The 13151-nt window shown below is 41.0% G+C and overlaps 1 protein-coding gene across 1 annotated transcript; it reads right to left on the bottom strand.

The window, feature by feature from the left end:
* Window positions 1-6648: 6648 nt before the first annotated feature.
* Window positions 6649-12729, bottom strand: LOC120536342 (tripartite motif-containing protein 16-like). The gene is made up of 5 exons (XM_039764667.1): window positions 12668-12729; window positions 12199-12460; window positions 11945-12104; window positions 11775-11834; window positions 6649-8477 (listed from the first exon to the last, which is right to left on the bottom strand). The coding sequence occupies exons 1-5, from the start codon at window positions 12727-12729 to the stop codon at window positions 7936-7938; spliced, it is 1086 nt and encodes a 361-aa protein (XP_039620601.1). The 3' UTR covers window positions 6649-7935.
* Between the last annotated feature and the right edge of the window lie 422 nt (window positions 12730-13151).

Below are 13151 nucleotides of genomic sequence, written 5' to 3'. Positions count from 1 at the left end.
GGTGCAAGGCAGGAAACAAACCCCGGGCAGGGCGCCAGCCCACCGCAGGGCACACACATGCACCAAGCACACACTATGGACAATTTAGGATCACCAATGCACCTAACCTGCATGTCTTTGGACTGTAGGAGGAAACCAGAGCACCTGTACGGAACCCAAGCAGACACGGGGAGAACATGCAAACTCCACGGTGGGAGGACCCAGGAAGTGAATCCAAGTCTCCTAACTGCGAGGCAGCAGTGCTACCCACTGCATCACCATGCCACCCCTTGTCATTCAGATTGATTATATTTCCATGCACTGTGGTGGAGTATGCAAACATCAAAGTGCAATTCGCAGCAACGTCCAGTTTTCCAAATGTAATCGGAGTGGTCAGCTGCACACACTGCTATGGAGGCGCCGTCATAGAATGAATTTGCTTATATAAATAGAAAGCATTTCCACTTTATTAATGTGAAAATCATCCATTTTGCAAAAATGCATCTCAATAATGTTTTGGTGAGTTATACAAGTGTCTCCCCAATAATTGCAGCAGTTCCCTAATCAAACGGTGTGAGCCCCCAATATCCACCACATCATCCAGTGGTGTTGACACTCAGGTGGTGGGCTGAGACTCTGATATCTTTGATCTTTGATATCTGACCACTTCTTTTTAATTTCAGGCACTGTGAGACTTTCTGAACTTGCCTCCATTACGCTGTGTTACTCCATCAATTTTCTTCTGTTGTTTATACCACTACTTGAGCCACCAAATACTACATTTTTCCTTCTGTTCACTTCATTGAGCAGGATCTTCATTTCACCTTCTTTTTTGTTTAAGCATGCTTTTGCCTTCGTCTTTTAATATTTGTATTTATTAGCATATTAAAATAGGCATAATTCTGGGCTTGTGGTGCTGTTGGCTCATGTATGTGTGTTAAAAATCACATTGATTGGAATTTATAAAAGAAAGTGCATAGAATTTCGCTTACGCAGTTTTATGCATTGGATTATTTTTGTGCATACGCAAATTTCTAGTTTTGTCCGTACACCATGTTTTAGTGTGAATTCTTACCAAAGCCGTTATACATGATATAGATAGATAGATAGATAGATAGATAGATAGATAGATAGATAGATAGATAGATAGATAGATAGATAGATAGATAGATAGATAGATAGATAGATAGATAGATAGATAGATACTTTATTAATCCCAAGGGGAAATTCACATACTCCAGCAGCAGCATCCTGATAAAAAACAATATTAAATTAAAGAGTGATAAAAATGCAGGTATAACAGACAATAACTTTGTATAATGTTAACGTTTACCCAAAGGGGTGGAATTGAAGAGTCGCATTGTGTGGAGGAGGAAGGATCTCCTCAGTCTGTCAGTGGGCCCCCTGATGTGAACATCCTTCCCAAGGGAACTGAACACAACCCAGTTTACCAATCCTGACAAGATCAGTTGATCTGCCCATACTTTCATGACTGAAGTGTTTAGGCAGAGCTGTACATCATCAGTAAATGTTAGCCAATAATCTGTGAATAACTTCACAGAGGGTCCGGACCCTCACATGGGCCATTTGGCATAACGGAAAGGCCTCCTGAAGGAGATCAAAAGAGAAACACCATCCATCAGGATGTTATGAATTGATTGCTTTTTTCCCCCTCGTATAATTCAGTGAGATATAATTTAATTAGTAAGAAATGCTGAAACATCTTGAAACAGCCTGGCAGCACCTGACATGAAGGCAATTTCACAGACTACAAAAAGCAAGACTTTAAAAGATAAGTAAAGACATTCAGGTTGTGAAAGAAAATTGGAAATAAAAAAATGAGACAAAGCAGAGGGTTGTTATAATCATTTTAATAAGAAGTTAAATTATCAAGGGAAGTTTATTACATACTTTGCACAACATCTGAGAGGTCTTTTGAGAAACTCCACTGGACTTACATACAAAAACAGCTTACAGACGCTCCGTGACCTGACACCTACTTGAACCGAGAGCTGACATGCCAACCTGCTTGTCTCCAGTCTATCATCTGTAGAGGGCGGCCATTAAAGATAAACCAGCCTGAGTGTGTGTGTCTGCCAAGTCCTGTGGACCGCACTGCTACAACTGGCTCGAATACATCACTAGGACCAACACTGGGTGCCGTAAGTGTGCATGGTATCTTTGCTAAATTCCACCTCTTACTTACCAGATTACTTTGGCAAAATGTGATGACCTATTGGGTGACAGCCCCACCACTTATGTGCTTCTGGATCCAGTCCAGTACTTTAAAAAGAACTTTTAAGGTAAAAGCAGCTTCTAAGGGCTCATTTATACTTCACGCTCAGAACGCGTACGCACCCACATCATGGCTGCCACGCGTTCCCAGCGTTCATTTCACGCGTCCTCTGAGCAGGTCCTCAGAAATTAACGCGACGCGTGCGCGAGTTGCAGTACCAGCAAAAAGTCGGGGGGCGCAGTGTGCTAAAAGTCGGAACGTAACGTCAGAGTCTCTGTTTACTATCTACATGTGACAGCAAGCCGCTATGGAGATCCTTCGGGGATCGATGTGCGCGCTTTGCTGTTTGATGAATGGCTCAAATACAGCGCTATACATTATGTAGCCGATGTGAAGTTGCAAAAAAAAAATAAAAAATAGACGGCACAAAAGATGGTATGTGAGACTTTTAAAATGTATCGTGTCATTTATATAGGTCTTTTTTACTTTTTAATTTTTGCAACTTAACAACAGCAACATAATGTATAGCGTTATATTTGAGCCACTGAGAAAAAAATAAAGGACACGGTGAAAACGTGTATTTTAGATTAAAGTGGAAATTTCGGCTTTAATCTCGAAATTTCCACTTTAACCTCGTAGTTTACTTTATCATTAAAGCAGACGGTCGCAAACGTCATCCCAGTTTTTAATCGCTATGAGCTTCTTGTACCTGACAGCAGGTAAAGTAAAACAATAAAAAATAGATGGCACAAAAGATGGTATGTGAGACTTTTAAAATGTATCGTGTCATTACGATCGGGAATATGCGACGCTTGAATATAAAAGCACCACGGATGCATCTGTATGTCGGCATTTTGCTTCAGCAGCGGAAAGCAGCAATAGATCGCCAAACAGAACAAATTAAATGTCTGATATTCCAACTCTCTGCACATTTAGAATCTTTAGATTTATACTTGATATCACTTTCATGATGAAATGCATTAAAATGTATGTTACATTTTACATATAATTTCGTTTAAATAATGAATACAGTTAATAAATACACACATGGGCAAATAATTACACACATGGGGGTGTCACGGTGGCAGAGCGATAGCACTGCTGTCTCGCAGGGAGTTATGTTGCTGGTATTCCACACTGTGCTCCGGTTTCCTTCCATAGATATGCAGATTTGGGGATTTGGTGCCGCTAAAATGACGCTAATGTATGTGTGTGCTTGTATTCACCTTGCGATGAGCGGAGACCTCGTCAAGGGACTGTTTCTCACTCGTGCCCAATGCTTCCTGGAATGGACACATACATCCCTGGATTTATGGATTTAATCAATAAACATCATTTTCAGAGATATTGCGGTAAGGTGTCATCAGAATTTAATAGGTGTTCTAGGCAATTCACAACACAGAGAAGCCGAACATGTTCTCACCACGATAATATCTCGCACTGCCACCTGGTGGATTCCTCCAGATTTACGTAAAGAACGCGCGCAAGTATAAACACTACAACGCTTGCGTAACAGGAGTGTCCGCTGCAGCATGCGTCACGTCGCGTGAAGTATAAATGAGCCCTAACAGGTGGAAGTAGTCACATGGTTTCGGATTACAATAAGGAGCCCTGAAAACTGCATAATAAAATGAATCCGGCTTTACGTTATCATCCTGACCTGGAATGGGATATTAATGAACAGAGCGCATTTTGTTTCTCTCGATGTTCGAAGAATTCAGTTTATTTTGATTGTGTGTGTTTTATATCTCTAATCTATGTTGAACAAGAGTAGCACAGAAATTGAATAAAACGCAAAGAAATTGTCCACTTTGGCTGCATTTCTGTTCAGTTTCATTAAGATTCATATTTGGGCTTAGGTAGGTCAGCTCAGGATGGGTGCTAAGGGTGCTTGGCATAAAGGCGGCAAGAAACCTCTGCAATAAACGCATTGGGCCAATGGGCTGCCGAGTGCTCATCCTCCATGAATTGTGAGAATAATCTCAGTAATCCTGTCACCCGAAAGGAGAAATGTGTTGGATGCTGATTATCACTTATAGGTACCACTTCCTATCATATCTATCTATCTATCTATCTATCTATCTAATCCTGCCAACTATACCAAAGTCTGTCTATCTATCTATCTGTGTAATCCTGCCAACTATACCAAATACTGTATACCTGATATAGAGTATCTGTCTATGTAATCCTGCCAATTATTCCAAATTCAATCTATCTATGATATAGTGCCTTTCATATCTGTCCATCTCTATATATTAAACATTTTTCACATAGGACTGTTTTGTTTGGAGATTTTCTTTTTTAGGTAATATGGAAAGAAGTCTAAAATCAAAAATAACCTATCATAATACCAAGAACATTGATCAGTTATCCTTCTCTAAGTCTGTTGGTGCTTTCTGTCTCCACAATGTTTCTGGGTTGTCTTCCCCTATGCAGATGTTATCTCTATATAATTCCACATTGGCACAAATTTTGGATCATTATGCATTTTGTTAAATCTTTGAATGTTCCTGCTACCCGGTCATCTCCATGGTTTACAGCAGAATTGTGTACCATGAAACAAACTGGTCGCCACTTGGAAAGGCTCTGGAAGAAGACTGGTTTGGCTGTTCACACCCTGGCTTACACCGAACACCTGAAGAAATACAGATGTGCCTTATCCGCTGCACGTTCAAAATACTATTCCTCTCTTATTGACTTTGATACTTGTCACCCTAGATCTCTTTTTAATACAGTTAACAGACTTTGTCAACCTGCTGGTAAAAATCAGTATTTTTCTGTTGAGCACTGTAACCTATTTTTGGACTATTTTCAGTCAAAAATTATGACCATATATCAAATATATATATATATATATATATATATATATATATATATATATATATATATACGCACACATTTCCCTACTAATCATTCCTTATCTCTGTCTACTGATTAGACTTCTAAATCTTCAATTTATTTCCCTAAATCTAACCCCACTACACCAATTTATATTGCTAAAGTAATATCTAAATTAAATCAATTTACCTGCCACTGAGATCCTACCCCTACTTTACTGATGAAGGCTTGCACTGACAAACTTTCTGCCCCCATTTCTCACTTTATCAACTGTAGTTTGCGCACACGAGTTGCTCCAAGTGATTTAAAAACTGCTGCTGTAACCCCTGCTTTAAAAATAAACAGGCTCAGATCCCTTACAGCTAAAATTTTACAGCCCAATTTCTAATCTTCCATTTATGACTAAGATCTTAGAAAAGGTTGTCGCTGCTCAACTCAATTATAATTTAAATTTACAAAACCTGCTTGAGCCTTTTCAATCAGGACTCAGAACCCTACATAACACTGAAACTGCTTAACTTAAGGTGGCCAATGACTTACTGATAACCACAGATTCTGGGATGGCCGCTATTCTAGTTCTCCTTGACGTTTGATACAGTTAACCAGGACATTTTACTGTCCCGACTCTCAGCTATTGGTATCTCTGGTCCCGCTCTTTCTTGGTTCACATCATACCTCAGTGATCGCCAGTATTACGTCTTCATTAGGGAATCCAAATCTGCCGCTACTTCATTCACACAAGGTATCCCTCAAGGGTCAGTTCTTGGTCCAATATTCTTCAACATCTCTCTGCTCCCATAGATGAGATTACTCGTTGGTGTGGTCTGAGCTTCCACTGCTATTCTGATGACACACAACTTTATTTAAGTGTTGATGGAACTGCAACATCTTCACCTGTTGCACTGACTGACTGCATTCGGGAAATCAATAACTGGATGACAGATCATTTTTTACAACTCAATCCTGATAAAACAGAAATCTTATTTGCTGGCACCACATCTGTCCTCTCTACACTTCGTGGGCTAACAAATGACATTGATGGGATCCTGGTTCAACCCTCAGCATCAGTCCGTAATTTGGGTGTCATCTTTAATCAGCTTCTTACTTTTCAATCACACATCAGCTCAATAGTGCAGACGGCCTTTTTTCATCTCCGCAGCATTGCTCATCTGCATTCTTTCCTCAGTGTGAAAGATACTGAGTCACTGATTCACGCCTTCATCACTACCCGTCTGGACGACAGTATTGCAATGCTTTGCTTTATGGCCTCCCGACTAAATATATCAACAGATTACAATATGTTCAGAATCCTGCTGCTCGTTTACTTACACACACTAAAAATCTGCTCACATCACTCCTGTCCTCTATGAGTTACACTGGTTACCAGTTTCTTCAAGAATCAAATATAAAATTATCCTTCTCACTTTTAAAGCCTTTCATGGTTTAGCCCCTCATTATCTGTCTGAGCTGCTGCTTCCTTACACTCCTGCCCGTGCATTACGATAATCGGACGCTAACTTACTCAACGTACCTAAATACAGGTTAATAACTATGGGTGGCAGAGCTTTCAGAGTGATAGCCCCTAAAACTTGGAATTCTCTCCCTCTCAGCCTTCCCATAGAAAAGTCTATTATTAATTTCAAACATCTGTTAAAAACACATCTCTTCAATAAGTATTATTCTTCTTCGTGTATGTAATTTCTATTGTCTTGTATTGAATTGTAAAGTGTCCCTGAGTGTATGAAAGGTGCTACATAAATAAAATGTATTATTATTACTATAAGTTTTGAGGTCCGGGAATTCTGCTCAATAATTGAGGTATTGGAGAGTGGTGACATGTCACACATCGATTAGCACATGAAAATATGAATTAACGGGTACCATGTGACGGTTCACCGACAAAAGCGCGATAGACATATGCGCCTTGACAAAACCGCAACAGACAAATGAGCGCCAACAAACCTGCTAAATGGTTTTTGACAAATGCGCGCCGACAAAATCGCCTTTCACGTCTACCTGACCTCATTTGTTAAACCTTTTTCTTTTATCACAAGCGTGTTTTGACATCTTTCAGGTAAAGCAGAGAGACATTTCGAGATCAGGTAGTTCTTCTTCCTAACATGGCACCAGCGAGTGGCGATTAGCACATCTGACTCAGCCTTTCACATGACAGTAGTGACCCTGTGAATCTACATATTAAGTTCAACTCTTTTTTCGTTTGTCGTGTTATCTCATCTCCTCGACTCCTTCTCTAATACGTTTCAAGCCATTTTGGGATTAGGTCACCTCCGTCAGGGTCATTTCAGGGTAATTCTCTGTCATGCTAAGGTGGTTATCTGACTCATCTGGGTGGTGGGATCTCTATAAGAAGCTAGGAATGTGATGGTGGGCAACATCTTCATGTTAGCTAAGTAAAACTGAAAAGCATTTGTGGACAAATAAGAACAGGACTGGAGAACTCATCCAAATGTCCATTTCAAGAGTCCATTGCAACTAATTCAAGGCTCACAGTGACCTGCAGTCTACCCTGGTCACCAGGGAAGAGACAGCATGGGATGGGATGCCAGTCCATCAAAGGGGACTCTCATGCACACACCCATTAAAACCTAAAACAAAGGAAATTGGGATCTAGGAGGGAAATTGGAGGACTCAGAGGAAAAAGCCACATGGACAATAGAAGAACGTGGAAATTTCACACAGACATTGACTTGACCTGGACTTAAAGTCAGTGACGTGGAGCTGCTAACCAATGTGCCTTTGTATTCAGTTACCTGGGTGGTCATTCAGACTTCTGCATAGAAATGACATACGGATTTCAGCGCAACCTATTGAATTTTCATTTTAACCTGTCTGTGTGATCGGAGGCCTGCAGATGACGCCTATCACTGGTCAGACTGGTACAGAGGACAGATTGTCACACTGGAGTTTTCTCCAACCCAAAACCCTGGGTAGAGCGGCTCAGTGAAGGAGGTGTTGAACCTGTGCAGGAGGGTCATGGTGTCTGAGATGCTATAAAAGGACAGAGCGCCAGCCGGATAGTCCAGATAGATGCCTATTTTGTGACTGGAGGGGGCACTAATTTCAGTCTTCTTCTTATTGTGCCACACAGAATAACCGTACTGAGAGCAGGACAAAATCCATGATTTCACACTGAAACCAAGGCGGCAGTCGTAACCCCAGCCTTTCCGTTCTATTCCTTTATAAGCGACTCCAATCTCTGCCTTTTCGCCCATCCATTCAACCTCCCAGTAACAACGAGTTCCACTTAGAGCCTCTCTGCATAGAACCTGGGACCACCAGTCAAATCTGTCAGGATAATCAAGACATGGGGACACCGTATCCTCAAATGTCACCTTCTCGTTCCTTTCCGACAGGCGAAGCCATTGATTTGCCGTGGTGGGGTCCAGGGTGAGTGGACAGGAGTCTGAAAGGAGAGACAAGAAAACGAGTGAGGAAATCAGCTGTCACTCAGTGTGCTTACAAGCCGGGATAAGGCGAGTGACCCGGTTAAGGCAGAAACCTTAATTTACAGGCACCAGTAGTCTTCTGGAGTTCTCCTTTGGGAAAAGGATCCGATGTCATTAAAACTGTAGAGAAAACAGTTAAACGTCACCTTCAGTCACCATGCATTCAAAGCCCATCATGGAGCCTGTGATCATTTTCTTGCGCTTTACAAATAATTGGACCCTCACGAGCTGTAAATTAAATACCATCCATTACAAAGTATAACAGAAATAAGGTACGATGGAAATTCTGAATAAGTAGCCAACTTCAGCACCATCGTGACCTGAGCCCCCAAAGATGCAACATATGGGCAGTGGCCCCAGTGTCACCCAGTAACACTGTTTCAAATGCATGGATGAAAACTAAACAGACATTTTATTTAGAGGTTTCCTTCAGTGGATTGCATGCTTAGCACGCTCTTTTCTGTTTGGCTGTGCGACTGAACCCTGCGAAGGACTGGAATACCCGTTCCGTGTGCTTCGTGCTTTACACTCAGTGCTGCTGGGATAAGAAAAATACCTTATTGATGTTAAAATACTACAGTAGTAAGGATTGCGTACTATCCAGTAGTATTACTTATCAGTTTTAAAAGCATTCGGACTACGTAACCACCTTACTTTTAACGTGTTACACCAACACTCCTCCCGAGATTGTGCTGCTGAGCATTATGTTCAGATCATTGGCATAGATTTCTGATATATTGAGACAAATTATTTCAAATAAGATAAGCAATAATGCAATTACCCGAGCGTTTGACTTGGCAGATTTATCTTTGTGGACAATTCTACTTGTGACTACAGAAAACACGTGTGAACCGAGTGCAACAGACATGCGCCAGATATTAACTGTAACCCAGTTAAGGGTTTACGTGAACATATATTTACTGTAAACATTTAAATTTAACAACATATTTTCATATTCAAATAGCTGACGCAACTGTAAATCAGCGGTTCTCAAACTGGGGGGCGTTGAAGTTGTACAAGGGGTACGTCGAATAAATGAACAAGACATCAAAATTAAGTTTTTACATTTTTATTTCAAATTTAAATTTGCAAGCATATAATCACAAGAAATGCATTATAACTAAAATTAAAATAAAACATTTCTAAGGCGTAGATCTAATGACTGATACAGTATGTGCCTGCTTTAAAGTACACAGCCTGTCCAGGTTTGGTTTCATATTCGAGATAGCTCCTCTTCTATTTGAAGTTTGTTTCTATGACGAGCGGCGCCACCACTGCTGCTTTTATAGTCGCGTATTTTCAATCCAGAAAGTTCGAGACGTATCGGTATCTGCCGCGAACATTTAGGTAACAGTAGATCAGGTGATAATGCGGCGCGACTGCACCACATTGACAGCGTAGCCAATATTGTCAAATTGAGTTAAATCATTTACTGGGTATTGGGTTATTCTCATGATACAACTAACAGTGGTGTAATATTTGTCGGATGAAAATACGTTCGTCTTGCGCAGAATGACTTCATCGGTGTCTTCATTTACGAGATTTTTAACAATTGAAACATATTTAATCGTTTCTTTACATAAAAAAATAATTAAATAAGAATAAGATAATTTATTCTTTGTTCTTGGGGTTAGAATTATTACCAAAAACCACATAAGGCATTTTAACAGTTATTAAAGCACTTTAAAAAAATAAATTGCAAATATTTCACCGAAGTTAGCCGAACACATGCAAATCTTATGGAAGTAAAAATGATAGGATACCGCGACACCGCGCGAGTATCATACCTGTGTTAGTTGTATCAGGGGTTATTCTCATCTATCTTATATTATGCAGGGGGCACAGAATTATTCCAGGTAGAAAAAGGGGGGGCGAGAAATACAAAAGTTTGAGAACGGCTGCTGTGAATCATTACGGTTCTCATGAACGCCCCAAATTTAGGGGTGTATGCTACTTCAGAATTCTCTTCTAATGCTCAAATATTTTATTTCAAATTCAGAATGAAGGACAGTTTGACCAGACCTTTGTTTTGTACTTCATTTTGTTTCCCACCATTCTTTCCCTCCCCAATTCTCTCATTTTCAGCCTTTTTATCCTATCGGTTTTTGACTCCACTGCACCATGGAGGTTATGAATACTTTTGGCCGTATGCGATGGATTTCGACCTGCTGATAGCAAAAATTCTCTTTAAATTTTGCTTCATGTATCGTTTTATTGCAATCTACCATTTCTGTGATTGGCGCAAGGTTTATCATATGTGGGGGTTTTCTCTGACCCGTAAGTCAGGAGGACACAGAAAAAAAAAAAAAGTTGAAGTGGTTTGAAAACATTCCTACGTAATTCTTATGAGCACAATATATTTAATACTCTAAAAGGCAGTTCCCCTATTTGGGGGCTTACTAAAACTGAAGTCTGCCTCTTGTAGTTGGGGGCTTTTTGAACAGGCCAGTGAAGATCATGTCCAGCTTTCGTGGCACTATTTGTCATGTTCCCAATTCCTACTCACAACAAAAAAGTGGGCTTGTGTAGGCCAACATGCCTGGCTCTAGAGTTTGGTGTCAGGCTGCCTAGGGCAAGGCCACTCTACAGACATACCACAGAAGATTAGGGCCTGGTTTGTGAGTCTTTTAAAAGGCCATCACTCCTTTTGTTTTTTTCAAGTACACTCAAATCATAACAGTCAGTTAATTCACATGATTTGGACCATTAAAGGTTTGCTTCAGATTAGTAGCCATCTACTTTTGCACATTGCTATTGTAAGAGAACACACACACACACACCCCAAAGGTGCTGTATAGATTGTGTAGAATTGCCTCATATTTGTTTCTTGTGAACAACGACTTGCTCAGGGCCACATTCAGGGTCATAAGTGACAATTATGACTTAACATTTGCTGCTTTAGCTAACTGGCCAGACAACATGTTGTGATATAAGAAACCCCGGCTTCTCATTTGGTGGCTGCTGTACTTCTGCCTCCAGTGAGACGCGTCTTCTTTCTTCCCTGATTCTTCTGCTCGTCACAATGAGGCAAAGGCTTTAAGACAAACCACTGGGGCAAATGGTAGAGTTAGTGTGTAACAGCGCCACCTGCTGAACTCTAAGTCAAGCTACAAGAAACACATTTATCCTTTCACGGCCCCGAAGTGGACGTATACTGGCCACTTAACACTATTAAAGTGATGTACTCCTTTCAGAGATAGTAAGTCATGAAAATGTTCCTTTTAAGAAGTTCAATAAAATAAAAAGAAACTCACATTTTCCAATTCCATTTCTGCTCTTCAGATTCTGCAAGGTGTAACCTGGAGGGTCAACATCTTAAAGAGAAGAAGAAAAGCAAATGGTCAGAATTAGCAGGGCAGATTCTTTTATCAACTCTCCATCTCCCTGGATTGGCTGAGGAGGTCACTTGAGGACACAAACCCACCCATCTCAGTGGTCTTCACAAACTCCCAGCCACTCATCTCCTCCACGTATTTCTTCAGATCACAAAGATCCTTCTTTAGAGTCTCAGGAAGGAAGTCTTCATTAATAGCGATGATGGGTGCATCTTCATCTCCAACAGGGACACAGAGAGATGGGAGTTTCTACAAATGGAAAGGAGAAGAAATGAAAACATTACAGATGAAGACTTCTGCTTCAAACGGGCCTCCTGGTACCCCTGGGGGTGGTATGGCTCACCTGGAGGAAGTGAATGTGGTCATCTATCGATAAAAGCTTAGTCAGTTCAGTGTCTCTACTTTTCAGCTCCATGATCTCCTTCTCCAGTTGTCTGATGACATCTTCTACCTTGTCTACTTCCCTCTTCTCGTAATCTCTGATCAGGTTGGTGACATCTGACCTCAATTTCAGCAAAGTCTCAAAAGTCTCCTCATGTTTCTGAACTTCTCTTGCAGCAGAACCCTGATTAGAAGAAGATGGAAATGCATTTCGGCCACTTGCACTTCAGAAGAGGTATAGAACCTGGAGACACTGAGAATTGCTGCTGTCCTGGAGGGTGGAGCACCACAGAGCCCCAAACCCCAAACACAAATGCACGGACAAGTCCCAAGTTCAAAAAAAAGTTTTTTATTTTAAAGAAATACCTTCATACCACAACTACAAGCATTCTTCTTCTCTCTGCTGCTACTCCTCCCAGGATCCAACTCACCTGGACACGGCACTGCTGCTCTTTTTATTGAAGACCTGACAGAACTTCCGGTGACAAGACATCGCCCATTCAAAGCGCTTCAGAGTCACACAGAAGTCCCATAAACTAAACAGTGTAACTCTTTGCAGGATCCCCTGACAGCACCCATGGACCCCAAAGGGGCTGTCCCACTAGACTACAATTCCCAGCATTCCCTGCAGGTGTCCAAATGGGCACCAAAGCCCAGAGATGCTGCCATCTAGCAGGTTGGGGAGAATACAGCCTTAATATGGAACCTCCCTCAGTCTCTCTGTTACATTGGCCTCCTGACCAGTTAAGGGAATTGGGCCAATCCTGGCAGGGACACCAGTCCATGTGTGCTGCCCGTTACAAGGGTAAAATCATTATGTTGGAACTGCAGACATTATACTAAATAAAAAAACAACAACAACAAGCTTCAATCTGCCTCTATTATAAGTTTTGCTCTTTTTTTCATTTTAATCAA

This window comes from Polypterus senegalus, chromosome 10 (genome assembly GCF_016835505.1).
Source record: "Polypterus senegalus isolate Bchr_013 chromosome 10, ASM1683550v1, whole genome shotgun sequence".
NCBI lineage: Eukaryota > Metazoa > Chordata > Cladistia > Polypteriformes > Polypteridae > Polypterus > Polypterus senegalus.
This window is presented reverse-complemented; position numbering and strand designations above follow the sequence as displayed.

What these genes read in the sequence shown, in the direction of transcription:
- LOC120536342 (XM_039764667.1), bottom strand. Translation starts at nt 12,729, where the DNA reads ATGTCTTGTCACCGGAAGTTCTGTCAGGTCTTCAATAAAAAGAGCAGC. An exon ending in ACCACATTCACTTCCTCCAG is followed by an intron (nt 12,105 to 12,198) that starts GTGAGCCATACC and finishes TTCCATTTGTAG; the next exon opens with AAACTCCCATCTCTCTGTGT. An exon ending in CAGAAATGGAATTGGAAAAT is followed by an intron (nt 8,478 to 11,774) that starts GTGAGTTTCTTT and finishes CTCTCCTTTCAG; the next exon opens with ACTCCTGTCCACTCACCCTG.